General features: G+C 36.9%; 2 protein-coding genes across 2 annotated transcripts in view; one reads left to right on the top strand and one right to left on the bottom strand.

Annotated features, from left to right (window-relative positions):
• Nucleotides 1–27,247, bottom strand: part of DIP-epsilon (Dpr-interacting protein epsilon) — a 791,100-nt gene that overhangs the window by 504,090 nt on the left and 259,763 nt on the right. The gene's annotated exons all lie outside the window — the stretch shown is intronic.
• On the top strand, nt 307–11,040 carry LOC141394810 (thioester-containing protein 1 allele R1-like). The gene is made up of 11 exons (XM_073969711.1): nt 307–544; nt 897–1,559; nt 1,619–2,380; nt 2,443–2,707; nt 7,175–7,463; nt 7,535–7,697; nt 7,763–7,944; nt 8,013–8,551; nt 8,614–9,504; nt 10,374–10,661; nt 10,798–11,040. The coding sequence occupies exons 1-11, from the start codon at nt 465–467 to the stop codon at nt 11,038–11,040; spliced, it is 4,365 nt and encodes a 1,454-aa protein (XP_073825812.1). The 5' UTR covers nt 307–464.

Raw genomic sequence — 27,247 nt, 5'->3', positions numbered from 1 at the left:
ATCGTGGATTTTTAAAGAACTTTTTTAATCGTTTAAGAATCGAAGATTTTTTTAAAGGATTTTTTTTTCAAAAGCCGTTTAGGAATATGTTTTCAGAATATTTCTGAAACTTCGTACCTGTCCTCTGCAAAAATAGGTTTAATCAGCTACACACAATTTAATCTGTGCAGAAAACTTAAATGATATAGCGCGACACTTAATGCCGCTCTCACAAGACAAGTTGTCTAAATTAACCTCTCTGAACGCAATAGCCAAACTGATAAGGAAATGACGACATGCATAAAAGTAAAGCACACAATAACTCGAGTCACTCCAAGTGTGGCTGTTAAAGCGACAAAATCTAGATCTAGTTATCCCCAAGGGAGACTTATTTAAATTTATCTTTTCCGGGTTTTGCGAATCTTAAAGTGCGATCTATAAACTCAACTTAAGAAGAAGAAAACGAAGGAAAATTCGACAAGGACATGAAGCGTCAACACTCTACTACGTTATGCCTGCTGTTGTTGGTTCTAATGCTAATATTTGCATATTGCCGGGCAGAAGGGTAAGTTGTTGATATTACTTTTACCAAACCGATATGGGAGCTTTCAGATTAACCTAAGATCAACTTAGATCTAAAGCTTTAAACCGAGTGAAGTTAATGAAGGCTAAAAAAATCAGAAAAATAAATAATCCAAAGTCAATACTCAACATTTATTTAGAAAAGCTAAATCTAGGATTTCAACACAAATCAGAATATTTCAAGCTCAACACAAGCCCATCCATGTCAAAATTGCCACTAGTCTAGATAATAAGCCCAGAAATAAGCTTTGCATAACGATAACCTTGACCTCAAATTGCCAACGGAATGCTGGACTAATATTTGTTTTTCTCGTTTGTGTTATTTTTTTAACCAGCAAATACACCGTTATCGCTCCCGGCACCATTCACTCCAATGACAAATATACTGCCGCAGTGGCCGTCCACAAAATTGACAAGCCATGCCAAATCAAAGTTGGTATTACCGGACCCTCATTCAATGAATCCAAAACTGTGGAGCTTAAAAATGCCGAAATAAAAGAAGTTGATTTTATGGTTCCCACTTTAGCTGAGGGCAACTATAATCTCACGGCTGAGGGTATCAACTGTTTGGAGAATTTCAAAAATTCCACAAAATTGCAATATGCCAAAATCGAAACTCACGTTCGCCTACAAACCGATAAGGGTTTATATAAACCCGGCGATATTATCAATTATCGTGTTCTGTTCCTGGACAAAGATTTGAAACCCACTGTGGCCGAAAGGGATACTGTGATTTACCTTGAAGATGGCAAACGGAATCGCATAAAAGAAATTAAAAATTTCGAAGTGGTGAGTGGTGTCCATACGGGACACTTTAAGATTTCTCAATTCCCGGTTATGGGCCATTGGCATTTGGGTGTTACGAGCAAGGGTCACCATGTACGGTCTGTGTACTTTGATGTCAAGAAATATGTGCCGCCCAAATTTGTGGCCAAGGTTGAGGCGACCAAATTCGTATCGGTTAGGGATGGCGATATGCAGGTTTTTGTAAGGGCCAAGTAAGTAGAGTGGTCTCTGGAAAAGTTGAAAACATTTTAACAATTGTCTTCTTTTCTAGCTACACCTACGGCAAACCATTGAATGGCAAGGCCACCATTATCCTTAAATTGGACCCCTACTATGATTTTGGACGCACTGCCGATGGCAAAAAAATACAACCACCTAACATTATACGCACCGCAGACATGCTCCAAGGCAAGGCCAAAATTAATTTGAATGTCAAGGAGCTGGAAGAATATATGCAGGGCAAAAAATATTTCACCTCTGCAAGTATTGTGGCCACAGTGGAAGAGCAATTTACTGGAGTGAAAATCAACACCACCACCAGTACTCAAATTTATCCCTACTGTTATGCCATATATTGTGTAAACTACTATGAATGCAATTATTTTAAGGCAGATGAGGAAAAGGAGGTGATCATCCAATTAACCCACGTTGATGGTTCCCACTTGAAGGATACCAAGACCCCAGTGGAATTGCTATACACCGCGGTATTGGAAAAGTATTCTATGCCTCTACCACTTCGCGGGAAAGTTGAGGAGGTGACCACCACAATGACACCACCAATTGCTGAAAATCGCACCTACTCCTTCACGGGTTTCATGAATGAAACCGGTTTTGTTACCTTCAATGTTAAGTTGGCTGAATTGGAAGAATATAGGGGCTATAGCCATTATTATACCATTGAAGCATTTTATCGTGATGAAAAACGTGTTCTCACCAGTGCCTATCAACATCGCGAGTCGGAAAAGGTTGAAACCTCCGCTGATGATAAGCCCAAGGAGTGGTTTAAACTTGTGAATAGATATTACGATGATCGGTAAGTTTCGAAATTCCTACAATTTACACATAAATTTAATATGGATTTCCCTCCCTTTTCAGTCCCAAGCTGTTCAGGGAAGAACATTTCACCGTTAACTCCAGCAAGCCCATGCCTTATTTGGATTACAATGTTGTTGCCCGTGGCAATATTGTCAAGTCGGTCCACATTAATCTACCTGATAAGCCCAAGGTCTATAACATAACCTTGACTTCTGAATTGGTTTACTCTCCACGCTTCTCCATTTATGTCTACTATGTTGATGAGCATGGTGAATATCATTACACGGAGGATACCTATTACATCGATTATGAATTGCAAAATAAGGTGGGTTCAAAAGGTGGGTTCTATCAGTAGAAGTCCCCTTAAAGGGGCCTGTTGTTACGAAAAGTTCCCTTTAAAGGTTCTTTTATAAGTAGAAATCATCTTAAAGTTGTCTTCTATCAGTAGAAGTCCATTTAAAGGCGTCTTCTATCAGTAGAAGAACCATTAAAAAGGCCTGTTGTCACGAAAAGTTCCCTTTAAAGGTTCTTTTATAAGTAGAAATCATCTTAAAGTTGTCGTCTATCAGTAGAAGTCCCCTGAAAGGGGTCTTCTATCAGTAGAAGTCCCCTTAAAGGGGTCTTCTATCAGTAGAAGTCCCCTTAAAGTTGTCTGCTATCAGTAGAAGTCCCCTGAAATGGGTCTTCTATTTGTAAAAGGCGTATGCTATCAGTAGAAGTTCCCTTAATGGGTCTTCCATCAGTATAACTCCTCTTAAAAGGGCCTTCTATCAGTAGAAGTCCCCTTAAAGGGGTATTCTATCAGTGGAAGTCCCCTTAACGGTTTCTTCTATCAGTAGGAGTCCACTTAAAGGGGTCTTCTATCAGTAGAAGTCCCCTTAAAGAGGTCATCTATCAGTAGAAGTCCCCTTAAAGGGTTCTTCTATCAGTAGAAGTCCCCTTAAAGGGGTCTTCTATCAGTAGAAGTCCCCTTAAAGGTTTCTTCTATCAATAGAAGTCCCCTTAACGGGGTCTCCTATCAGTAGAAGTCACCTAAAAGGGGACTTCTATCAGTAGAAGGGTTAAAGAGTTCTTCTATCAGTAGAAGTCACCTTAAAGGGGACTTCTATCAGTAGAAGGGTTAAAGGGTTCTTCTATCAGTAGAAGTCCCCTTAAAGGGGTCTTCTATCAGTAAAAGTCCCCTTAAAGGGGTCTTCTATAAGTAGAAGTTCTCTTAAAGAAGTCTTCTATCAGTAGAAGTCCCCTTAAAGGTTTCTTCTATCAGTAGGAGTCCACTTAAAGGGGTCTTCTATCAGTAGAAGTCCCCTTAAAGAGGTCATCTATCAGTAGAAGTCCCTTAAAGTGTTCTTCTATCAGTAGAAGTCCCCTTAAAGGGGTCTTCTATCAGTAAAAGTCCCCTTAAAGGGGTCTTCTATTATTAGAACAGAGTTCTATATTAAAATCTTCTGTCTATAGAAATCCTCATAAAACTCGTGTTTAGAAAATCCGCATTTTTTGGTCTGATTTTCTCAAAGCCCTCAAGGGGCCTTAAAGGGGTCTTCTATAAGTAGAAGTTATCTTAAAGAAGTCTTCTATCAGTAGGAGTCCCCTTATAGGGGTCTTCTATCAGTAGTAGTCCCCTTAAAGGGGTCTTCTATCAGTAGAAGTCACCTTAAAGGGGACTTCTATCAGTAGAAGTCCCCTTAAAGGGGCCTTCTATCAGTAGAAGACCCCTTAAAAAGGCCTGTTGTCACGAAAAGTTCCCTTTAAAGGTTCTTTTATAAGTAGAAATCATCTTAAAGTTGTCTTCAATCAGTAGAAGTCTATTTAAAGGGGTCTTCTATCAGTAGAAGTCCCCTTAAAGGGTTCTTCTATCAGTAGAAGTCCCCTTAAAGGGGTCTTCTATTATTAGAACAGAGTTCTATATTAAAATCTTCTGTCTATAGAAATCCTCATAAAACTCGTGTTTAGAAAATCCGCATTTTTTGGTCTGATTTTCTCAAAGCCCTCAAGGGGCCTTAAAGGGGTCTTCTATAAGTAGAAGTTATCTTAAAGAAGTCTTCTATCAGTAGGAGTCCCCTTATAGGGGTCTTCTATCAGTAGAAGTCACCTTAAAGGGGACTTCTATCAGTAGAAGTCCCCTTCAAGGGTTTTTCTATCAGTATAAGTCCCCCTAAAGGGGTCTTCTATCAGTAGAAGGCCCCTTAAAGGGGTCTTCTCTCAGTAGAAGTCCCCTTAAAGGGGTCTTCTATCAGTAGAAGTCCCCTTAAAGGGGTCTTCTATCAGTAGAAGTCCCCTTAAAGGGGTCTTCTATCAGTAGAAGTCCCCTTAAAGGGGTCTTCTATCAGTAGAAGTCCCCTTAAAGGGGCCTTCTATCAGTAGAAGACCCCTTAAAAAGGCCTGTTGTCACGAAAAGTTCCCTTTAAAGGTTCTTTTATAAGTAGAAATCATCTTAAAGTTGTCTTCAATCAGTAGAAGTCCCCTTAAAGAGGTCATCTATCAGTAGAAGTCCCCTTAAAGGGTTCTTCTATCAGTAGAAGTCCCCTTAAAGGGGTCTTCTATCAGTAGAAGTCCCCTTAAAGGTTTCTTCTATCAATAGAAGTCCCCTTAAAGGGGTCTTCTATCAGTAGAAGACACCTTAAAGGAGACTTCTATCAGTAGAAGGGTTAAAGGGTTCTTCTATCAGTAGAAGTCACCTTAAAGGGGACTTTTATCAGTAGAAGGGTTAAAGGGTTCTTCTATCAGTAGAAGTCCCCTTAAAGGGGTCTTCTATCAGTAAAAGTCCCCTTAAAGGGGTCTTCTATTAGTAGAACAGAGTTCTATATTAAAATCTTCTGTCTATAGAAATCCTCTTAAAACTCGTGTTTAGAAAATCCGCATTTTTTGGTCTGATTTTCTCAAAGCCCTCAAGGGGCCTTAAAGGGGTCTTCTATAAGTAGAAGTTATCTTAAAGAAGTCTTCTATCAGTAGGAGTCCCCTTATAGGGGTCTTCTATCAGTAGTAGTCCCCTTAAAGGGGTCTTCTATCAGTAGTAGTCCCCTTAAAGGGGTCTTCTATCAGTAGAAGTCACCTTAAAGGGGACTTCTATCAGTAGAAGTCCCCTTAAAGGGGTCTTCTATCAGTAGAAGTCCCCTTAAAGGGGTCTTCTATCAGTAGAAGTCCCCTTAAAGGGGTCTTCTATCAGTAGAAGTCCCCTTAAAGGGGCCTTCTATCAATAGAAGTCCCCTTAAAGGGGTCTTCTATCAGTAGAAGTCACCTTAAAGGGGATTTCTATCAGTAGAAGGGTTAAAGGGTTCTTCTATCAGTAGAAGTCCCCTTTAAGGGGTCTTCTATCAGTAAAAGTCCCCTTAAAGGGGTCTTCTATCAGTATAACTCCTCTTAAAAGGGCCTTCTATCAGTAGAAGTCCCCTTAAAGGGGTATTCTATCAGTGGAAGTCCCCTTAAAGGTTTCTTCTATCAGTAGGAGTCCACTTAAAGGGGTCTTCTATCAGTAGAAGTCCCCTTAAAGAGGTCATCTATCAGTAGAAGTCCCCTTAAAGGGTTCTTCTATCATTAGAAGTCCCCCTAAACGGGCCTTCTATCAGTAGAAGTCCCCTTAAAGGGGTCTTCTATCAGTAGAAGTCCCCTTAAAGGTTTCTTCTATCAATAGAAGTCCCCTTAAAGGGGTCTTCTATCAGTAGAAGTCACCTTAAAGGGGATTTCTATCAGTAGAAGGGTTAAAGGGTTCTTCTATCAGTAGAAGTTACCTTAAAGGGGACTTCTATCAGTAGAAGGGTTAAAGGGTTCTTCTATCAGTAGAAGTCCCCTTTAAGGGGTCTTCTATCAGTAAAAGTCCCCTTAAAGGGGTCTTCTATCAGTAGAAGTTCTCTTAAAGAAGACTTCTATCAGTAGAAGTCCCCTTAAAGCTTTCTTCTATCAGTAGGAGTCCACTTAAAGGGGTCTTCTATCAGTAGAAGTCCCCTTAAAGAGGTCATCTATCAGTAGAAGTCCCATTAAAGGGTTCTTCTATCAGTATAAGTCCCCCTAAAGGGATCTTCTAGCAGTAGAAGTCCCCTTAAAGGGGTCTTCTATTAGTAGAACAGAGTTCTATATTAAAATCTTCTGTCTATAGAAATCCTCTTAAAACTCGTGTTTAGAAAATCCGCATTTTTTGGTCTGATTTTCTGAAAGCCCTCAAGGGGCCTTAAAGGGGTCTTCTATAAGTAGAAGTTATCTTAAAGAAGTCTTCTATTAGTAGAAGTCCCCTTAAAGGGGTCTTCTATCAGTAGAAGTCCCCTTATAGGGGTCTACTATCAGTAGAAGTCCCCTTAAAGGGGTCTTCTATCAGTAGAAGTCCCCTTAAAGGGGCCTTCTATCAGTAGAAGACCCCTTAAAGGGGTCTTCTCTCAGTAGAAGTCCCCTTAAAGGGGTCTTCTATCAGTAGAAGTCCCCTTAAATGGGTCTTCTCTCAGTAGAAGTCCCCTTAAAGGGGTCTTCTATCAGTAGAAGTCCCCTTATAGGGGTCTTCTATCAGTAGAAGTCCCCTTAAAGGGGCCTTCTATCAGTAGAAGTCCCCTTAAAGGGGCCTTCTATCAGTAGAAGTCCCCTTAAAGGGGCCTTCTATCAGTAGAAGACCCCTTAAAGGGGTCTTCTAGCAGTAGAACGGAGTTCTATATTAAAATCTTCTGTCTATAGAAATCCTCTTAAAACTCGTGTTTAGAAAATCCGCATTTTTTGGTCTGATTTTCTCAAAGCCCACAAGGGGCCAACGGTTAATTTAGGATACTATGACCTCAATCTTATTTTGCCATTGCATTTGTCCCCTTTTTTTCAGATCAACATAACAGTCGCTGAACAAGTTAAGCCTGGTCAGGAAGTTGCCTTGAAAATCAAAACCGCCCCCAATTCCTTTGTTGGTCTTATGGCTGTGGATCAGAGTGTATTACTCCTGAGATCAAACAATGATCTTCGTGCCCACGAATTCGGTTGGGCCATTGGATCTTATACTACACGAACACCCGGCCAGGGAGGATATTCATATTATCCTGGTACCATTGCCGGTTGTGTTACCTTAACCAATGCTGATTACTTTTGCAATTGGACTAAACCGGAATATATTGGAAGTGAGTTCATGAATGGTCAAATAAATCCATATCGTCTACAGCAGATAAGGAATGTTTTTTTCTTACTTTAGTAATGCCACATTCTGGATTGCATCTAACAAGCATTGAATATGAAAATACAAGACAGATGAGTGCGGTATATCGTGGTGGACATGTTGCAGGTGTTGGTGGTGGTGAGCCAATACAGGTTCGCAAAGATTTTGCTGAAACTTGGATATTTGATAATATTGAAAAGTAGGTGGTGGGCTTTAGTTCTTAGAAGAGAGATAATGACAAATATTTCTTTGCTTTGTTTGCAGCACCGGAGATAAGGAAGAATTTACCTGGTCCAAGAAGATACCCGATACCATTACCTCTTGGATGTTGACTGGTTTTGCCATAAACAGTGAAAATGGTTTGGCTGTCACAACGGATAAAACCAAAGTTACCACCTTCCAGCCATTCTTTATTTCCATACGCCTGCCTTATTCCGTTAAGAGAGGTAGGAGTTTTGAGGAGAGAAGTAGAAGTGGATTATATGGAATATAATTTTTTGTTTTTTTTTTACAGGTGAGGTTATCAACATCCCCGCCTTGGTATTCAATTATCTCGACAAGACCTTGGATGTTGAGGTCACGCTGGACAATATGGATGATGAGTTTGAGTTTACCGAATTCAATAACGAGGTAATTGGTGATCAAAAACGTAGCAAAATGGTGAGAGTACCGGCCATGGGTGCTGTTGGTGTGTCCTTTATGATACGTCCTAAGATTTTGGGTAATGTCATGTTGAAATATACCGCTGTTTCTGCGATGGCCGGCGATGCTGTCCACAAGTCCATGAAGGTTGTGCCCGAAGGTGTTACCAAGTATGGCAATCGTGCCTATTTTGTCAATCTGAACGAAGAAACGGAAATGAAATCCTCCTTTGAATTCGAACTGCCAGCTGAGATTATTCACGATTCTAAACATATTGAAGTGGGTGTGGTGGGTGATATATTGGGACCTGTGGTCAATAATTTGAATAATTTGGTGCGTCTGCCCACCGCATGTGGAGAACAGACCATGTCTACCGTGTTACCAAATTATTTGGTCATGAAATATTTGGATGTAAGTCCTTGGCGGAAATTTAATTTATTGAATTGAAAGTTAATCTGTTTTGGCTATTTCAGATCAACAAACGTTTGACACCCACTATGGAAACCAAATTGCGTTACAACATGGAAAATGGTTATCAACACATGTTGAACTATCGCCACCCTGATGGTTCCTTTAGCTCCTTTGGACCGCGTCAAGTTTCTGGCCAACCAAACAATGGCTCCACCTGGTTAACTGCCTATGTTACGCGCTCCCTGCTACAGATGGAGGAATACATTCAAATCGATCCCAAAATAATTGAAAACTCATTTGAATATTTGATCAAACAACAAGCCACCAATGGTTCCTTTACCGAAAAATCTCAGGGATTCTTTTACAGGTCCCAAGCCAATCATGTTTCCTTGACCAGCAGTGTTCTGTTGGCCCTCTTGGAAAATAAATCGTATGCAGAGAAATATTCCGGAGAAATACAAAAGGCCTTGGACTTTATTAGTGAAAATTCCGATAAATCTGAGTATCTGCATGCCCAAGCCATTGGCGCCGAACATGCCAAGGCCTCAGAGAAATTGGAAAAATTAAATGCTTTGGTGAAAACCGATGGTGATCGTAAATGGTGGTCTTCTACGGATAGGCCTTTGACACATAGATGGTGGTCACATATCCGCAGCAGTGATGTGGAAATTAGTTCGTATGCCCTGCTGACTCTATTGAATCAACCCTCTCCCAATATGGATGAAATTTTGCCCATTATTAGATGGCTTATTGCTCAACGTAATAGTTATGGTGGTTTCTCTTCTACCCAAGACACCGTTGTTGGTCTACAGGCCTTGATACAATTTGCAAAATTGGCCGAGTATGAACCGGCCAAAATGGTTGTGGATATTGTTGCGAAGGGTGGTGCCAAGGAGAAACTGGAAACCCTACATTTGAACGAAGAAAATGATATTCTATATCAAAGTGTTGAGGTGAGTTGCAGGTTTTAAGGCGAATAAATTATTTATTTGGGTAGTATTGGAGCGTATAAGTGTTGACAATAATTATACGTTCCCGTGGATTGAAGACGAAGCAATTAGTGAGTAGTAGTGTTGAAGGGTTAAAGTGTTGAAAACATTTATGCACTATGCTCTTCTTATTTTTGATGTCTATGGCTATATATACTTATAAATATATTTTCGTTCAGCAAGCTCTTGCGGTTAATAAAATTCTATTGAGATATATTGGAGCCTATAAGTTTTGACAATACTTATACACTCCCGTAGTTTCATAAGAATTTTTGGGTATAGTATTAAAACGTTAAAGTTTCAAAAACTCTGACTCGCTACGCGTAAAAATAATTGAATAAATCTGAGGTTGCTCTTCTTATATTTCATTCAAATGGCGGGGTCTCTCGGATATTTAAATATACTGGAAACAGTTTTGAATGACTGTGGATAAAAAATTATCTATATTGACAGATATTAAAATTTACTAAATCGCTGACACATTGGAACTTTTCCATAGCTAAGATGCGTATGCAATTCCAAACCAAGTCTATATGGCAAATATCAAAATTATTGACAAACGATGCGTTTAAACAATTTTTGGCGGCTGATAAAATTTCACAGGGTAGTATTGGAGCGTATAAGTGTTGACAACACTTATACGCTACCTTGGGAAAACAATTTACTAATCTGAGCATGTTCTTCTTATTTCTTTGTTCTATTCCCGGATACTCCCGGATATTAATTTTAAAAAATTTTGACAGACGAAAAAGTCTGCAGAATTGGCTTCTTGGTAAAATATTCTACAATTTCTCTTATTTAAATATTTTTTTTATTTTACTCTGACTTTATAGATGCCCGATAAAATTAAATCCATTGATTTTACTGCCAAGGGTACCGGTACTGCCATGATCCAAGTGGCCTATCAATACAACATTCTCGAAAAGGAACAACCCAGTTTTACCATAACCATCGAAAAACACAAGACTGCCCAAAGAGCAGCTTTGATTATGGACGTCTGTGTTGAATACACCGGTGAGGGTGAAGCCTCTAACATGGCTGTTTTGGAAATAAACACACCCTCAGGTTATGTGGTGGAAGACGAAAGCTTGGATGCCATCAAGGAAGTGAAGAGAGTTAGTGTAAGTGTTGAGATATCACTAAAATATTTGATATATAAAGCTGAACCTTAATTATGATTTTTCGAAAGCTACTTTTTGATGTTTGATATAACACTAAATTCTACAATTAATTATCAACTCGTTGTTATATTTTCAGAACGTTGAACTGAAGAATGACAACTCCCTACTCGTTATCTATTTCGATCATTTGTACAAGGGCGAGAAGACCTGCATTCTTTTCGCAGCCATTCGAGCTCATGCTGTTGCCATGCAAAAGCCATCTGTAATTATGGTCTACGACTACTACGATTCGAATAAGAAGGCCACTGATTTCTATGAAATCGAAACAAAAATCTGTGATATCTGCGAAGAAGAAGAGGAGTGTGCTAAATGCAAGTAAGAAAAGCATTTTGCCCGACTTGTCATCAATTTCGATGGAAACTTAGTTGTTTAATTTTTGATAAAAAATAATTTAAATTAAATATATATTTTTGTGTATTTGAATTATTTTCCGCAAAAATATCAGAAATTATAAATATATAGTTTTATTTATATACATACTTTGAGCATTTTATGGGCAGACCTTTCCTTAATAAATTGTTCCCTTCAACTATTTTCTACAACATACCTGGAAGGAAAGAAAAATAAGATCATTATTTGAAACTGGCATCAAATAAATTATAAATTATATATATCATATAATTATATTATATAAACTATATTATAAATTATATATTCTTCAAAGAATATTTTTTCAGACCAATAAAGGTGATTTTTTCAAAGAATATTTTTTAATGGAGCATAATACCACGTGGATTTATTAAAGAATATTTTTTCATGGACCAAGAGACCACGTGGATTTATTAAAGAATATTTTTTCATGGACCCAGAGACCACGTGGATTTATTAAAGAATATTTTTTCATGGACCAAGAGACCACGTGGATTTATTAAAGAATATTTTTTCATGGACCAAGAGACCACGTGGATTTATTAAAGAATATTTTTTCATGGACCAAGAGACCACGTGGATTTATTAAAGAATATTTTTTCATAGACCAAGAGACCACGTGGATTTATTAAAGAATATTTTTTCATGGACCAAGAGACCACGTGGATTTATTAAAGAATATTTTTTCATGGACCAAGAGACCACATGATTTTACTAAAGAATATTTTTTCATGGACCAAGAGACCATGTGGATTTTTCAAAGAATATTTTTTCAGACTAATTAATAAACGTGGATTTTTCATAGAATATTTATTAAGACTAATTAATAAACGTGGATTTTTAAAAGAATATTTTTCAGATTAATTAAAAAACGCGGATTTTTAAAAGAATATTTTTCAGATTAATTAAAAGACGCGGATTTTTAAAAGAATATTTTTTTCAGGCTAATAATAAACGTGGATTTTGCAAAGAAAATTTTTTCAGACTAACTAATAAACGTGGATGTTTCTAAGAATATTTTTTCAGGCTAATTAATAAACGTGGATGTTTCTAAGAATATTTTTTTATTATATGTATGTAATTATATGTACAATCGCATTAGTTTTTAAGTGAAAACCCACATAAAATTCGAGATGTGATAATTGAATTTTACCAAGAAAAATACGAACAACTACCGTCTTATCATCTGATGAAAGCAAAAAATTAAAAACGTCCAGATGGACAAGACGAAAGCTCAAAATTGCCCTATCTACTATCACCAAAAATCAAAGATGGGAAAGTAAACTAATTACGCTTATCATTCTAAAAATATATAAAAACAAAACAAATTACACAAATTCAAAATTTATATAAAAACAAGATCGCGATTTAAATATTTTTTTACAAAAAAAAAAATTCACCCAAGGCCTTTAGAAAATCTTAAATTTTTTCACCGAATCGAACTAAAAATGCGCTTTCGCTATCAGGACAATATTTCGCATATGGTACTGGCGTGATAATTTGTTGGTTATAGCCCTAATGTACATTGCACATGCATAGCTATGTACTTTCCCTTAATAATTGCAACTTAATTCCCAAAATTACAAAATAGCATTTGCACTTGATTTCCCAGTAATCAACAACTACCGTCTTATCATCTGATGAAAGCAAACAATTAAAAACGTCCAGATGGACAAGACGAAAGCTCTCTACTATCACTAAAAATCTAAGATGAGAAAGTAAACTAATTACTATTATCATTCTAAAAAAATATAAAAACAAAACAAATGACACAAATTCTTAATTTATATAAAAAGAAGCTCTCGATTCAAATATTTTTACAAAGAAAAAATTAACCCAAGGCCTCTAGAAAATCTTAAATTTTTTCACCGAAACGAACTAAAAATGCGCTTTCGCTATCAGGACAATATTCCTCATATGGTACTGGCGTGATAATTTTTTGGTTCTAGCCCTAATGTACATTGCACATGCATAGCTATGTACTTTCCCTTAATGATTGCATCTTAATTCCCAAAATTACAAAATAACATTTGCACTTGATTTCCCAGTAAGTCGGTGTATTATCTTAGAATTCATACAATTTGTATTTCACCTCTCTCAGAACATTCTTTGTGTACTGCAACTTGATGACAAATAAATTATGCCCCCTTATGAGAGCACCGATTTATTCTATTAATGAGAACGCCTTTGGTTCATGTAGAGCAAATAAGAGTCGGTAATAATGCATCTATATTTAAAAGAATCGTGCATTTGTAAAACATTTGTTTTAAACTTAGATTTTAAGAATATCTTCCACCAATCACAGACTTTTTTAAGAATATTATTTCATAAATAGTGAATTTTTTAAAGATAACTTTAATAAAATCTTCGGTTTTCCAAAGAATATCTTTTCAAGTCAATTTTTTCAAAAAACCGCTGTTTTTTTTAAGGAATACAAACAATTGTGGATTTTTACAAAAACATTTTTTTTTCAAAATAGAAGATTTTTTGGAATATATTTTTCAAAACTCGTAGATTTTTTAAAGAATTTTTTTGTTAAATCGCGGATTTCTTAAAGAATATTACTTCCAAAAGCAGTGGATTTTTTAAAGAATATTATTTCGAAACAAGTAAGCAAAGGCTATAGTCGGACGGGGCCGACCATGTGGTACCCTACACCACAACCTGTAGGAATTAGCTATGTGCAACCGCTTTGCACGCTGAATGTCCGGGTTCGATTCCCATCAAATTGTCAACGGTGGCAAAATACCCCTTAGTAATGTTGGCGATATTTCCTGAGTATTTCAGCCATGAAAAACGTCTCTACAAGTGGCAAATTAGGACACGCCGTTCAGACTCGGCGATAAAAATTAGGCCACATATCGATAACTTAATATGAATCCATTGATATAAGAGAAGCCTCCCTGGTCTTTACTGGGATGTTTGTGGGACCAGAATAGGAACATGAAAAGAACCTTCTTCAAAAAAAAAAAAAATCAAATAGATCCGATACGGGTCCTCAAACTGCACTTTTCCCAAATTTTGTGTGGGAGGTATTCGAAGGACAGCCTCATATAGTCCATATTTCAACCAGACACATGACTGGATCAAATAATACGATGTGTAAAGTTTCGACCAATCAGAAAATCCTCTTGAGAGTTATCTTACGGATTTGCGGCGCAAGTACAATCTTCTGAAAAAATTCAAAACGATTCGAGTGGACTCTTAAATTTCCCTTTTCCGAATTTTGTGTGGGAGGTACCCTAAGGTGTGGACCGATATAGTCTTATCCGATCTATATCTGGAAGGAATAATAGTATATGGAAAGTTTGGAGCAAATCGATTGCTCACTTCGCAAGTTATTGTTCATACAATTTTTATACCCTCCACCATAGGATGGGGGTATATTAAGTTTGTCACTACGTTTGTAACTACTCGAAATAATCATTGTAGACCCCACAAAGTATATATATTCTTGATCAGCGTGCAATTCTACATCGATATAGCCATGTCCGTCCGTCTGTCCGTCTGTCTGTCTGTCCGTCTGTCCGTCTGTGGAAATCACTCTAGCGTCCGAACGGATTGACGTAGGTTGATGAAATTTTGGGAAAATATGTTATATTTACGTAGGACTTTTGGTATTGAAAGCGGGCTATGTAGGTCCACGCTTTCGTATAGCCCCCATACAAAATGACGCGTGACGCGTCGTCGTTTTAAGGAATTTTTAAGATATTTGGCCCATTTTACCACCGAATTGGTTGTAATTTGGTACTTTGTGTCTCCAGAGGCCAAAAAATATTCCTACTAAAGTTGGGTTATATAGGTCCACGTTTTGGTATAGCCCCCATATAAAGCCCCATATAAAGTACGCGTCATTTTAATATATTTTGAATGTATTAGACCCATTTGACCACAGAATTGGTTGTAATTTGGTATTTTGTGTCTTCAGAGGCCAGAAAACATTCCTACCAAAGTCGGGTTATATAGGTCCACGTTTTGGTATAGTCCCCACATAAGGCCCCTTATAAAGTACGCGTTATTTTAATATATTTTGAATGTATTAGACCCATTTGACCAAAGAATCGGTTGTAGCTTTGTATTTTGTGTTTCCAGAGGCTAAGAAACATTTCTACCATAAAATGTTTATATAGGTCCACGTGTTGATATAGCCCTCATAATACAATATCTCCCGATTTTCGATATTTTGAACGGTTTAGCCTCATTATCACACTGATTGGGCTGAAATTTGGTATTTAGTCTTCATTAGGCGTATAAAACTTATCCCCAGAAATTTGTAGGTATAGGTCCACGCCATCATATAGCCCCCATAGAACGGTACCTTCCGAATTTCGGTATTTTGAAGGTTGTGGCCACATTAATCCACCGAAATGGCTGAAATTTGTGGTGGAGGGTATAAAAAGTTCGGCCCGACCGAACTTAACGCTTTTTTTACTTGTTTGAAAACAATTTTGAACTTTTTTGGGGAAGGTGTGGACCGACATAGCCTACATTCGAACTTAAACAAAATTTGGCAAAATATTACGATATATAAAATTTGGTTCTAATCGGTAGATCCGTTCGAGATTTATGGTGCGCACCAGCCAGCTAGACATTAAGAGAGACAGAAGAACGGACTGGATTAAATAGACTCCAAATTGTCTGAAACGAATTTCGTCCAAACATACTTGGGGTCTAAAACCAATATTTCGATAAGACACATCTTTGATCGTATTTTGTTTGTATCCTGAGGTATAAAATAGGTGGCGAGGCGACCCCATGTTGCAATATTTGTATAAAAAATCCAATTTGACAACCGAACTGAAAATGTCTCTGTCATGATAGAGACAATTTGTAGCACAGGAGGAAATTGTGGTTATCTACACAAAACCCATTATGTGTTAGGCAGTAGGCCCGTTATCTAGCAGACACATTATTGCACTTTGCATCAGGGGAAAGGTCAGTAGTTATTATTCCATATGTAGGCTACTTTGCCGGTTTATGCCCTCCAGGAATTAAAATATGGACCAAAAATAAAATTTGTATATTTTTCATAATAAAGGAATGGTCTATGTCCCCCGCTAAATAATATAAGATCATCATGCAAACTTATCGGCATTTTCTTCTACCTAAATTCTTACCTCGTGAAAAATTTCGTGACTATTGAGCTATAATGGCGACCTCTAGAGTGTTAATTGCTACACTGCAAACAAAAAACTGGATATATTAGGCTGTAGCTCTGTTATCTGATCACGTACATCAACGTAATCGACATCAGTGCAAAGGTCAAGAGCTCGTCTTCCAAATATAATTCATGGAATAATGTGTCTTTCAAATTTTTCACAATTTTCACACAAAAGTTCTGGTCCATTTAACCCTCTAAATATTATCTGATCGGCATCTCAAATTGCAAGCTACTTCTTTGTCATAACTCTTACCATATTTAAAATTTCGCGTTGATCGGACTATTATTGCGACCTATAGAGCCGCTACAAAATTCGATAAAAATTATATTTTTGGTCCATTTCACCCGCTAAATATTCATGATCATCTCCAACAAAAATAGAGATCTATTCTGGTCTGAACCCGACCTCCGTGCAAAATTTCGTGACGATCGGTCCATTATTGCGGCCTGGAGTTCGATTACAATTTATAATGGACAGACGGACGGACGGACACACTTCTCAAAATCGCTTTATCTCGTCGAGATATGAAGATTGGTTACCATTGGGGGTCTCAGACGAATATTTCGCGGTGTTACATGAATTTTTACCAAAACAAATTTATAATACCCTTTTCCACATTGTGGTGTAGGGTATAAATAGGGGATTCTTTAACGAAAATTTTTCGAAATTCATAGGGTTTTTAAAGATTTTTTTCCGAATACGTAGATTAAAAAAATATATATTGTTTAGTAAATTGTAAATTGTTAATGAATATTTTTTTAATAAATTGTGGGTTTTTAATATTTTTTATTCATTGTATTCTTATTTCTTTGTTATTTTTTCTCTTTGTCACTTAAATGTAAATGCCAAATGCAAATAAATAAAATTCAGACTCTTTCACTCACGGCCATCGAAGAAACTACATCTTAGCTCTAGGGGAAATAAACATATACTTTAACTTTGCTCATTAGCCATTTAAATATCCTTTGTAGATGGATGTTTTTAAGTATAAGTTTTTAATTAAATATTATTTGAATTAAGCATATTTGTAATTAATTACAAATTTTTTAAAGAATGGTTTTTAATTAAATATGGATTTTTAAAAATGTTTATAATTAATTGTGATTTTTTAAATTAATTTTGAATTTTGTTAAGAATAGTTTTTAGATAGTTGTGGAATTTTTAATGAATATTTTTAATAATTTGTAGATTTTAAATATTTTTGTTAATTAATTAATAAATAAATCTTGAATTTTTTAAGAATATTTTTAAACAATAACTCGTGGATTTTTTAAAGATTTGTTTTGTTTATAAACGAGGATTCATTTAAATAATATTATTTTGTTGTTGTTTTGATTTTTTCAAGATTTATTTTAAATATTTTTTAATTCATCGTGGATTATGTAAATATTCCAATTAATTAGATTTTTTTTATTTATCGTGAATTATTTAAAAATGCTAATTAATTGTTGATTTTTTAAAGAAATTTTTTTTATTAAAGATTGTAATTAATTGATTTTTTAAAAATTTTTTTTATTAACCGTGGATTATTTAAAGATTATATGTCGATTTTTTAAAGAATTTGTTTTAAGATTTTTTAATTAATCCTGGATTATTTAAAGATTCTAAATAATGGTAAATTTTTTAAAGAATATTTTTTATAAATCGTGGACTATTTGAGATTATGTTCTAATTAATTGCCGATTTTTAAACAATTTTTTTTTTTGAAAATATTGGATTTTTTTTGTTTATGATCTATTGAATTGTCGATTTTTTAAACAATATTTTTTAATAATTACCGAGTTTTCAAAGAATATTTTCTTAAAGATATTTTTTAATTTATTTTTTTTTTTTTCAAAATAGTCTGGCTTAATCCCATTGTTGTTGTTTTAATATTTTAAAACAACTAGTTTATTAGTGGAAATGATTTGGCATTGTTCGCCAAGGGGTAAGGCAGGGAATACTATAGTTTCGATCAAGGCTTCGGAGTCGAGCCATTTTTGGGCAGACTCCGACTCCGCCTCCAGTACAATTTTTTTCTCGACTCCGACTCGGACTCCAACTCCGGAGTCGACTCCGAAAATAGATAAAATAAAATTCACAAATTACAGTCATTTCAGTTTGAACTTTCAAGATACATTACATTGGGAGGATACCAAAACATAGTTGTTCGTTTTTTTTTCGTTGACAATACAGAATACAAAGTAACAAGCACTACAGTATACTTCACACTTCAGAACATGTAGCAAACCCTTTCAAAGCAACTGCAATCGGACGGTGTCATTACAATGTTTCTCTACCTAAACACCAACATACGAGTATATTTACAATTTTCCGAATTTGACTTATGTACCCAATGAGACTCGAAATATCAAATTACCATAATTACTGTCCGGTAACACTCTTTGTAATTTTTTGAGTTATGGAAAATTAACGATATTTTAACACCGCATCGTGACAGAAGACCAAAATAGCCTATTTCCCCTTAACATACACTTTCTTGGTTAAGGTTACTTGAAGTTCACATTTTTAGGGTTTTTCATGTTTTCACGATTTTGCTTGAAAACGGTAAGTCCTATCGAAATAGGGCTAAAGAAAATATTGTTTCTGCAAAAATTCACTAGAGGATTGACCTTTACAATTTCGTAGGTTTTAACATTTTTGAGATATAAATGTTAAGGTCACATTTTTAGGTTTTTATTATTAGGTTTTTCACCATTCTGCTTGGGAACGGCAAGTCTTGTCGAAATGGGACTGGAGAAAATCATACAGCTGTGGAAATTCTCTACAATACCGACTTTTACAATAATTTCCTAGGTTCTACCATTTTTGAGATATATAAGTTTAAGTTGGTTAAATGTAGTCATGACACACACAGTTTTATAAAGAGGCGATATAGTCAGTGCAGAGAAAATGTTCACTGCTACAACATTTTCTTTACATCATTTCCATAGGACTTGCGGTTTTCAAGCAAAATCGTGAACATTAAAAAAAACCCTATAAGTGTGAAGTTTGACCGCGATTTATTTAAAAAGCCCTCCGGCTATTGCAGTTTCAGAATCCGCGAAAACTTCTCAGGTGTAAGCTCCTTCCATTTAAATTTAGTTAAGGGGGCACCGTGGTAAGTCTTTAATAGAAGTCCAACAGGTTCTTTTACAGCAGACATAAATGACTTCTAATAAAAAAAAAACAAAGAAGACCAGTGAGCCTTCCTTAAATTGACCTGTAAATCTTCTAAAAGATCTTACCCAAGTATATTTGGAGCATGCAAACATTATTCCAATCAATTGACCCAAAAATGCTTCCGATATGCATTTTGTAATCAAAATAGAGATTAAGAGTTTTTTTAAACTATGATCATTTAAATAAATTAAATTGATTTGACAAATTTTGATAAATGTAGAACAGATTGTTGCCCGGAGTCGGAGTCGAGCTTTTTTTTCACGACTCCGGCTCCGACTCCGACTCCAGCAAAATTTGCTAGACTCCAACTCCAGACTCCGACTCCAACTCCGACTCCGAAGCCCTGGTTTCGATCCACGCCACTGGATCTAATCAGTTCCCTTGTTTCTTGTTTGTGTCGAATTTCAACGAATGCACACATCAAAATTTGGTTGGTCTGCTTTACAGCAAAAACAACACACGTCGTGCCAGTGTCTTCAATTAGAAACATTGTGGCATTTTTTTTATTGGGATAGCGTTTGCAATTTTGTTTTTTCAAAATAGTCTGGCTTAATCCCATTCTTGTTGTTTTAATATTTTAAAACAACTAGTTTACACTAATAAACTAGTTGTTTTAAAATATTAAAACAACAACAATGGGATTAAGCCAGACTATTTTGAAAAAAACAAAATTGCAAACGCTATCCCAATAAAAAAAACGCCACAATGTTTCTGATATTTTTTAATTATTACAGATTTTTTTAAAAATTATTTTTTAAATTAATTGTGGATTTTTTAAAGATTTTTTCCTAGATTTTTATACCCTATACCACAATGTGGAAAGGGTATTATAAGTTTGTTATACCCTATACCACAATGTGGAAAGGGTATTATAAGTTTGTTTTGGGGAGAAATTCATGTAACACCGCGAAATATTCGTCGGAGACCCCCAATGTGGTATACCCAATCTTCATATCTCGGCGAGATAAAGCGATTTTGAGATGTGTGTCCGTCCGTCCGTCCGTCCGTGTGTCCGTCTGTCCATTATAAATTGTAATCAAACTCCAGGCCGCAATTATGGACCGATCTTCACGAAATTTGGTATGGAGGTCGTTTCACATCAGAATAGATCGCTATTTTAATTGGTGATGATCGTGAAATATTTAGCGGGTGAAATGGACCAAAAACATAATTTTTATCCGATTTTTGTAGCTGCTCTGTAGGTCGCAATAATAGTCCGATCGCCTCGAAATTTTAAATAAGGTAAGAGTGTATGACGAAGAAGAAGTTTGCAATTTGAGATGGCGATCAGATAATATTTAGAGGGTTAAATAGACCACAACTTTTGTGTGAAAATTGTGAAAATTTTTAATAAACAGCTTATATCTTTGTTCCTGAAAGACACATTCCCACTCGTGAGTTATATCTGGAAGACGATCTCTTGACCTTTCAATTGATGTCAATTTATGTTGTTGTACGTGATCAGATAACAGAGTTACAGCCTAATATATCCAGTTTTTTGTTTGTAGTGTAATCAGAAACCCGCTAGAGGTCGCAATTATAGCTCAATAGTCAAGAAATTTTGCACGAGGAAAAAGTTTAGGTAGAAGAAGATGCTTACAATTTTGGATGATGATCTGATATTATTTAGCGGTTGACATACACCATTACATTTGTATGAAAAATATTCAAATTTTATTTTTGGTTCATATTTTCATTCCTGGAGGGCATATACCGGCAAAGTAGCCTACATATGGAATAATAAGTACTGACCTTTCCCTGATGCAATATGCAATAATGTGTCTGCTAGATACCGCACCTACTGCCTGCTATATAATGTGTTTTGTGCAGAGAACCACAATTTCCTCCCATGCTACAATTTCCTCCCATGCTACAAATTGTCTCTTTCATGACAGAGAAATTTTTAGTTCAGTTGTCAAATTGGATTTTAATACAAATATTGAAACATGGGGTCGCCTCGCCACCTATTTTATACCTCAGGATTTAGGGTAAAGGAGATAGAAACAAAATATGATTAAATATGTGTCTCATCGAAATATTGGTTCTAGACCCCAAGTATATTTGGACGAAATTCGTTTCAGACAATTTGGAGTCTATTTAGCGCTGTCCGTTCATCTGTCTCTCTTAATGTCTAACTGGCTGGTGCGCACGATAGTACTCGAACACATCTACCGATTAGAACCAAATTTTATACAACGTATTATTTTGCCCAAACTTTGTTTAAGTTCGAATGTAGGCTATGTCGGTCCACACCTCCCTCAAATAAGTTCAAAATTGTTTTCGAAAAATTGTGTGAACGATAACTGGCGAAGTGAGTAATCGATTTGCTCCAAACTTTCCATATATTATTATTCCTTCCAGATATAGGTCGGATAAGACTATATCGGTCCCACACAAAATTCGGAACAGGGAAATTTAAGAGTCCTCTCGAATCGTTTTGAATTTTCTTCAGCAGATTGTACTTGCGCCGCAAATCCGCAAGTTAACTCTCAAGGGGATTTTCTGATTGGTCGAAACTTTACACGTCGTATTATTTCATCCAGTCATGTGTCAGGTCGGAATATGGACTATATCGGTCCGTCCTTCGAGAAGCTCCCACACAAAATTTGGGAAAAGTGCAGTTTGAGGACCCGTATCGGATCTATTTGATCATTATTTTCTTTTTTTGAAGAAGAATGTTCTTTTTACGGTCCCTATTCTGGTCCCTTTCCCGGGGTAAGTCATACTTCCTGAGATTATAGTCCGGAAGTTCCAAAATCCCCTGCCGGCTCCAACTAAAATTACAAATCTGAAAAAATAATTCTCAAACTTTTCCAAAACTCAGAAGTTAGCATCCTAAAATTGATTTGGTATAGCCCCACATTACGATACCTACAGATTCCACGTATTTTGAAGTAAACTCGTGTTGCAAACTAAATATATTTTTAGAGGCTGAAGGTATATCACCGTTAGCGCAGCTGACTTATACTATCTTCTTTACTGTATGATTGAACGTGAATAATTTTGGGATTTATAAATTTGTTTGCATGCATGTTTTTGAATTTCTATTCATTGTTAGTTATTTCTACCGGTATAAAATATATTTTTGATATCACAATATATGCCCACAATGAACTATTTTCGAAGTATATGTGAGGTACAAGTGCACCATTTTTGGACGATAGATATTTAATAAACTCGCAATTTTCCCAATTATCAAATATACCAAATTTCATGGTATATATATTTATTTATATTAGGTGTATTCCAAAAAGGAACCTGATATTCAAAGACAATTTGAAGATGTTTCAGGAGGGGCTAATCAATTTGAATTTTCCAATTTTCGAATATTTTTTAGATATGTAAAATTTATATATTTTTCCACAAACATCCCAGTAAAGACAAGGGAGGCTTCTCTTATATCAATGGATTCATATTAAGTTATTGATATGTGACCTAGTTTTTATCGCCGAGTCCGAACAGCGTGTCCTAAGTTGCCACTTGTAGAGATGTTTTTCATGGCTGAAATACTCAGGAAATATCGCCAACATTACTAAGGGGTATTTTGTCACCGTAGACAATTTGACGGGAATCGAACCCGGACATTCAGCGTGCAAGGCGGTTTCACATAGCTAATTCCTACAGGTTGTGGTGTAGGGTATCACATGGTCGGCCCCGTCCGACTGTTGCCTTTGCTTACTTGTTTTAATTTATTTTGGATTTTTTTAAGAATATTTTGTTCAATAAAAACAACGATGGTTTTTATAAAGAATATTTTTTCAAAAATCGTGAATTTTTTAAAGAATATTTTTATACCCTCTGCATTTATGCTAACGAGGGTATATACACTTGTATACGGCAAAATGTGCCTCATCGAAATAATCGTTTTAGACCCCAAGTAGGTTTGGACGAAATGTGTTTCAGGCAATTTGGGGTTGATTTAGCCATGTCCGTCCGTCTGTCTGTCTGCCTGTCTGGCTGGAGCGCACGATAACTCTCGAACGGATCAACCGATTCGGTTCAAAATTTGGCTTTTGTAGTATTTTGTCCAAACTTAGTTTAAGTTCGAAGATGGGTTATATCGGTCCACTCCTTCCGGTACCTCCCTCACAAAAGTTAGGAAATATTCGAAAATTTTGTGCGCACGATAACTCTTAAAGGAAGTAACCGATTTGGTCCATACTTTGCACATCGTGAAATTTTTACCAGCCTTAGATGAGGTTCCAATATGGACTCAATCGGTCCACTCCTTCGGTTACCTCCCACACAAAATTTCGGAAAAGTTTAGTTAAGGACCTGCTTTTGAATCGCGTTGATTTTAGTTGTAGCAACTTTAAGTCCCTGCCCCACATACGACGCTATAAGTTTCATCCGGGGCAAGTCCATACTTCCTGAGAAAATAGCCTGGAAGTTACAAAAAATTCCAATGACACCGTGTGTAGTGGTTGGAGCGCAAGATAATATTTTGTCCAAACTTAGTTCAAGTTCGAAGATGGATTATATCGGTCCACTCCTTCCGGTACCTCACCAACAAAAGTTTGGAAATGTTCGGAAGATTTGTGCCCACAATAACTCTTGAAGGGAGTAACTGATTTGGTCCATACTTTGCACATCGTAAAACTTCTACCAGACTTAGATGAGGATTCAATATGGACTCAATCGGTAAACTCCTTCGGGTACCTCCCACACAAAATTTCGAAAATGTTCAGTTTAGGGACTGCTCTCGAATCGCCTTGGTCTTTGTTGTAGCATCTTGTATTCACTGTCCCCCATACGAAGGTACAAGTTTCATCAAGGCAAGTCCATACTTCCTGAGAAAATAGCCTGAAAGTTTAAAAAAACCCCCACACAACATTTTGGATAAGTTCACTTTAAGACCTGCTATCGAATCACTTTGATTTTTGTTGAAGAAACTTACGTTCGCTGTCTCAATTACGATGGTAAACGTTTCTTCAGGGGCAAGTCCATACTTCTTGAGAAAACAGCCCGAAGGTTGTAAAACCCCCTATGGCACCCCCATGGTCTATGTAGATCCATTTCTTTAAGTACCTCCTCCGCAAAACTTTTGAACTTTAATACTAATCAACATTTTTCTCGGTAATACGCCCAAAATTTTGAAACCCCTAAATACATAAGCTTTTTTGGGGAAAAAATTTACACAGGCTGTGGGTATATCTCTGGCGGCAAACGCCGTCAACGCAAATCGGCCCGTAGATCTTTCGAAGAATTTTCCTCTCAAACACACCAAGCACTGCCTTATCTGCTTGCGCAAGTACCCATGCTTCGAAGCCATACATTACCACGGGCAGTATCAGCGTTTTGTATAGTGTTATTTCTGTCGTCCCATGATGTCTATGTCATCAGCATAAAAGAGTAACATGTGGCCATTGATGTAAATTGTGCCATTTCTTTTGACATTTGCATCTCGTATTACCTTTTCCAGCAAAATTTTGAATAGGTCACACGAAAGGCTGTCTCCTTGTCTGAAACCTCTTTTGGTACAAAATTCTTCGGAGAGGTTCTTTCCAATTTTAACTGAGGACCTAGTATCAGTTAAAGTCATCTTACAAAGCCGGATGAGCTTTGCGGGGATACCAAATTCAGACATTGCATGGAATACCTTTGATCGGAGGGGACTGTCGAATGCTGCTTTATAATCGACAAAAAGGTGATATGTGTCGATCTGCATTGGGTCTTCTCTAGGATTTGCCGCAGGGTAAATATCTGGTCAATGGTGGACTTGCCAGGTCTAAAGCCACATTGGTATGGTCCAATTATTTCGTTGACCATAGGCTTTAGTCGTTCGCAAAATATCCCTGACACTATCTTATGGCAATAGGGAGAAGACTTATGCCCCCATAGTTGGAGCATACAGTCTTATCTCCTTTCTTGTGGACGGGACATAGGATGCTCAGGTTCCAATCGTCGGGTACGCGTTCTTCCTGTCAGATGGTGCTAACTAGCTGATGCATACACCTTATCAGCGCGTCGTCTCCGGTTTTAAACAACTCGGCTGGTAAGCCATCGGCTCCTGCTGCTTTATTATTCTTCAGACGGTTGATTGCTGTTTTTACCTCATCTTGGCCGGGCGGTATACATTCTATACCATCTTCTGGGATTGGATCTGTGGTATCATCGTCTTCGCTACTATTGGATACCAGCAATTTGGAGAAATAATCCTTCCATATCCTGAGCACGCTATTTGTATCTGCTACCACATTACCTTGCTGGTCTCTACAGGAGGATGTGCCTGTACCAAAGCCATCTGTTTGATGTTTCACTCTTTGGTAGAATTTTCGGACTTCATTCTGGCTCCTGTACATCTCGATTTTTTTACACTCCCGCTTTTCCATTTCTATCTTTTTCTTGCGGAAATGACGTTTCTCTTCTCTCCTTTTCTCCCGATATCTCTCTCGTGCGCTACGCGTTGCTACTGATTGTAAAATAGCCCTATATGCCGCATTTTTCTCTTCGGTAACAGGAAGACACTCCTGGTCATACCATGGATTCCTTGGTGAAGGTCTCTGTATCCAAGTATGGATTTTGCGGCTGTTTGCATGGAATGGGCAATATTTTGCCATTGTGCTGATATGTTATCGGGACGAGGAGTGGTTGCATTAAGCAGTTAGGCCAGTTGAGTGGAATATGCTGTGGCTATCTATTGTGTTTGCAGCTTACCGATGTCCAACTTCCGCGTTGTATCTGTTTGTGCTTTATTTGCAGCGTTTAGAGGGGTACGTACCTTTGCTGCAACAAGGTATTGGTCCGAATTTATGTTTGCTCCTCGGAACGATCGTACATCCCACACGCTCGATGAATGTCTTCCACCTATCACAACATGATCAATTTGATTACTTGTTCTTTGATCTGGATACAGCCATGTGCCCTTATGAATATCGAGATGATTAAATCTGGTACTGCTAACTACCATGTTTTTTGTATCAGCCTCATATCATGGTCAGATGTTTCACTGTGGAGACTGAATTTCCTGACTGTTGGGCCAAAGATATTCTCCTTTCCAATGTAGGCATTAAAATCGCCTAGAATAGTTTTAATGTCATGGGCAGGGCAACGGCCATAAGTTTTTTCTAAGCGCCAGAAAAATATATCTTTGGTTTGTTCGTCCCTGTCTTCAGTGGGAGCATGAGCGCAAATAAAGCTGATGTTGAAGAATTTTGCTTTTAATCGAATTGCAGCGAGTCTTTCATTCACTGGGGTGAAGCTGGAGACCAGATGTTTTAATAATGCTTATATTTTTACTAAAAACAATATTTGGAAACACTTTTTCGGTGTCGATATGAGAACATTTTGAACTAAAACGTGGCGAAGGCGCCCCATGTTACCATATATAGATATGCACAATAGGCCGGGGCGATTTGAAAACCTTAATGGGCCCTTCGCGTTTCTGATTCCTGGCATTGAACAGAGCAAAAAAGTCCACTAGACCATAGGTCTAAGGTGAAAATCGAGCCTCCCGATTTTGACTTTAGGTTTTGGGCATTTTGGCATATAACAACCAAACCATTGAGATTTTCGATCTAACACAAAGGCAAATATTGTAGCCAAGACAGTAGTTAAGCACTCTTTAATACAACGCAAAAGCATTGGAACGCACCTTCAGGCAGTTTTGGCCTTGAGTGTCGATAAATGACACTGTGCTACAAAAGTTGACCAGAAAAATATTGTAGCATTCGGATGCAAAATTCTATCGTGTTGGGATCAGAAAATAGAAAATCTCAATGGTTTGGCTGTTATATGCCAAAATGTCCAAAAAAGTGGATAAAAAACTTAAAGTCAAAATCGGGACTTTTTGGACTTTTTTGCTCAGTTCAATCCCAGGAATCAGAAACGCGA

The sequence above is a fragment of the Musca autumnalis genome, unplaced genomic scaffold, assembly GCF_047663935.1.
Source record: "Musca autumnalis isolate F117 unplaced genomic scaffold, ASM4766393v1 scaffold_2, whole genome shotgun sequence".
In the NCBI taxonomy this organism is placed as follows: Eukaryota; Metazoa; Arthropoda; class Insecta; order Diptera; family Muscidae; genus Musca; species Musca autumnalis.
The sequence above is the reverse complement of the archived record's forward strand: the minus strand, read 5'-3'. Positions and strand labels throughout refer to the sequence as shown.

Coding starts and splice junctions, on each gene's coding strand:
- LOC141394810 (XM_073969711.1), top strand. CDS start 465: ATGAAGCGTCAACACTCTACTACGTTATGCCTGCTGTTGTTGGTTCTA. Junction 545..896: donor GCATATTGCCGGGCAGAAGG/GTAAGTTGTTGA, acceptor TTTTTTAACCAG/CAAATACACCGTTATCGCTC. Junction 7,464..7,534: donor TAAACCGGAATATATTGGAA/GTGAGTTCATGA, acceptor TTCTTACTTTAG/TAATGCCACATTCTGGATTG.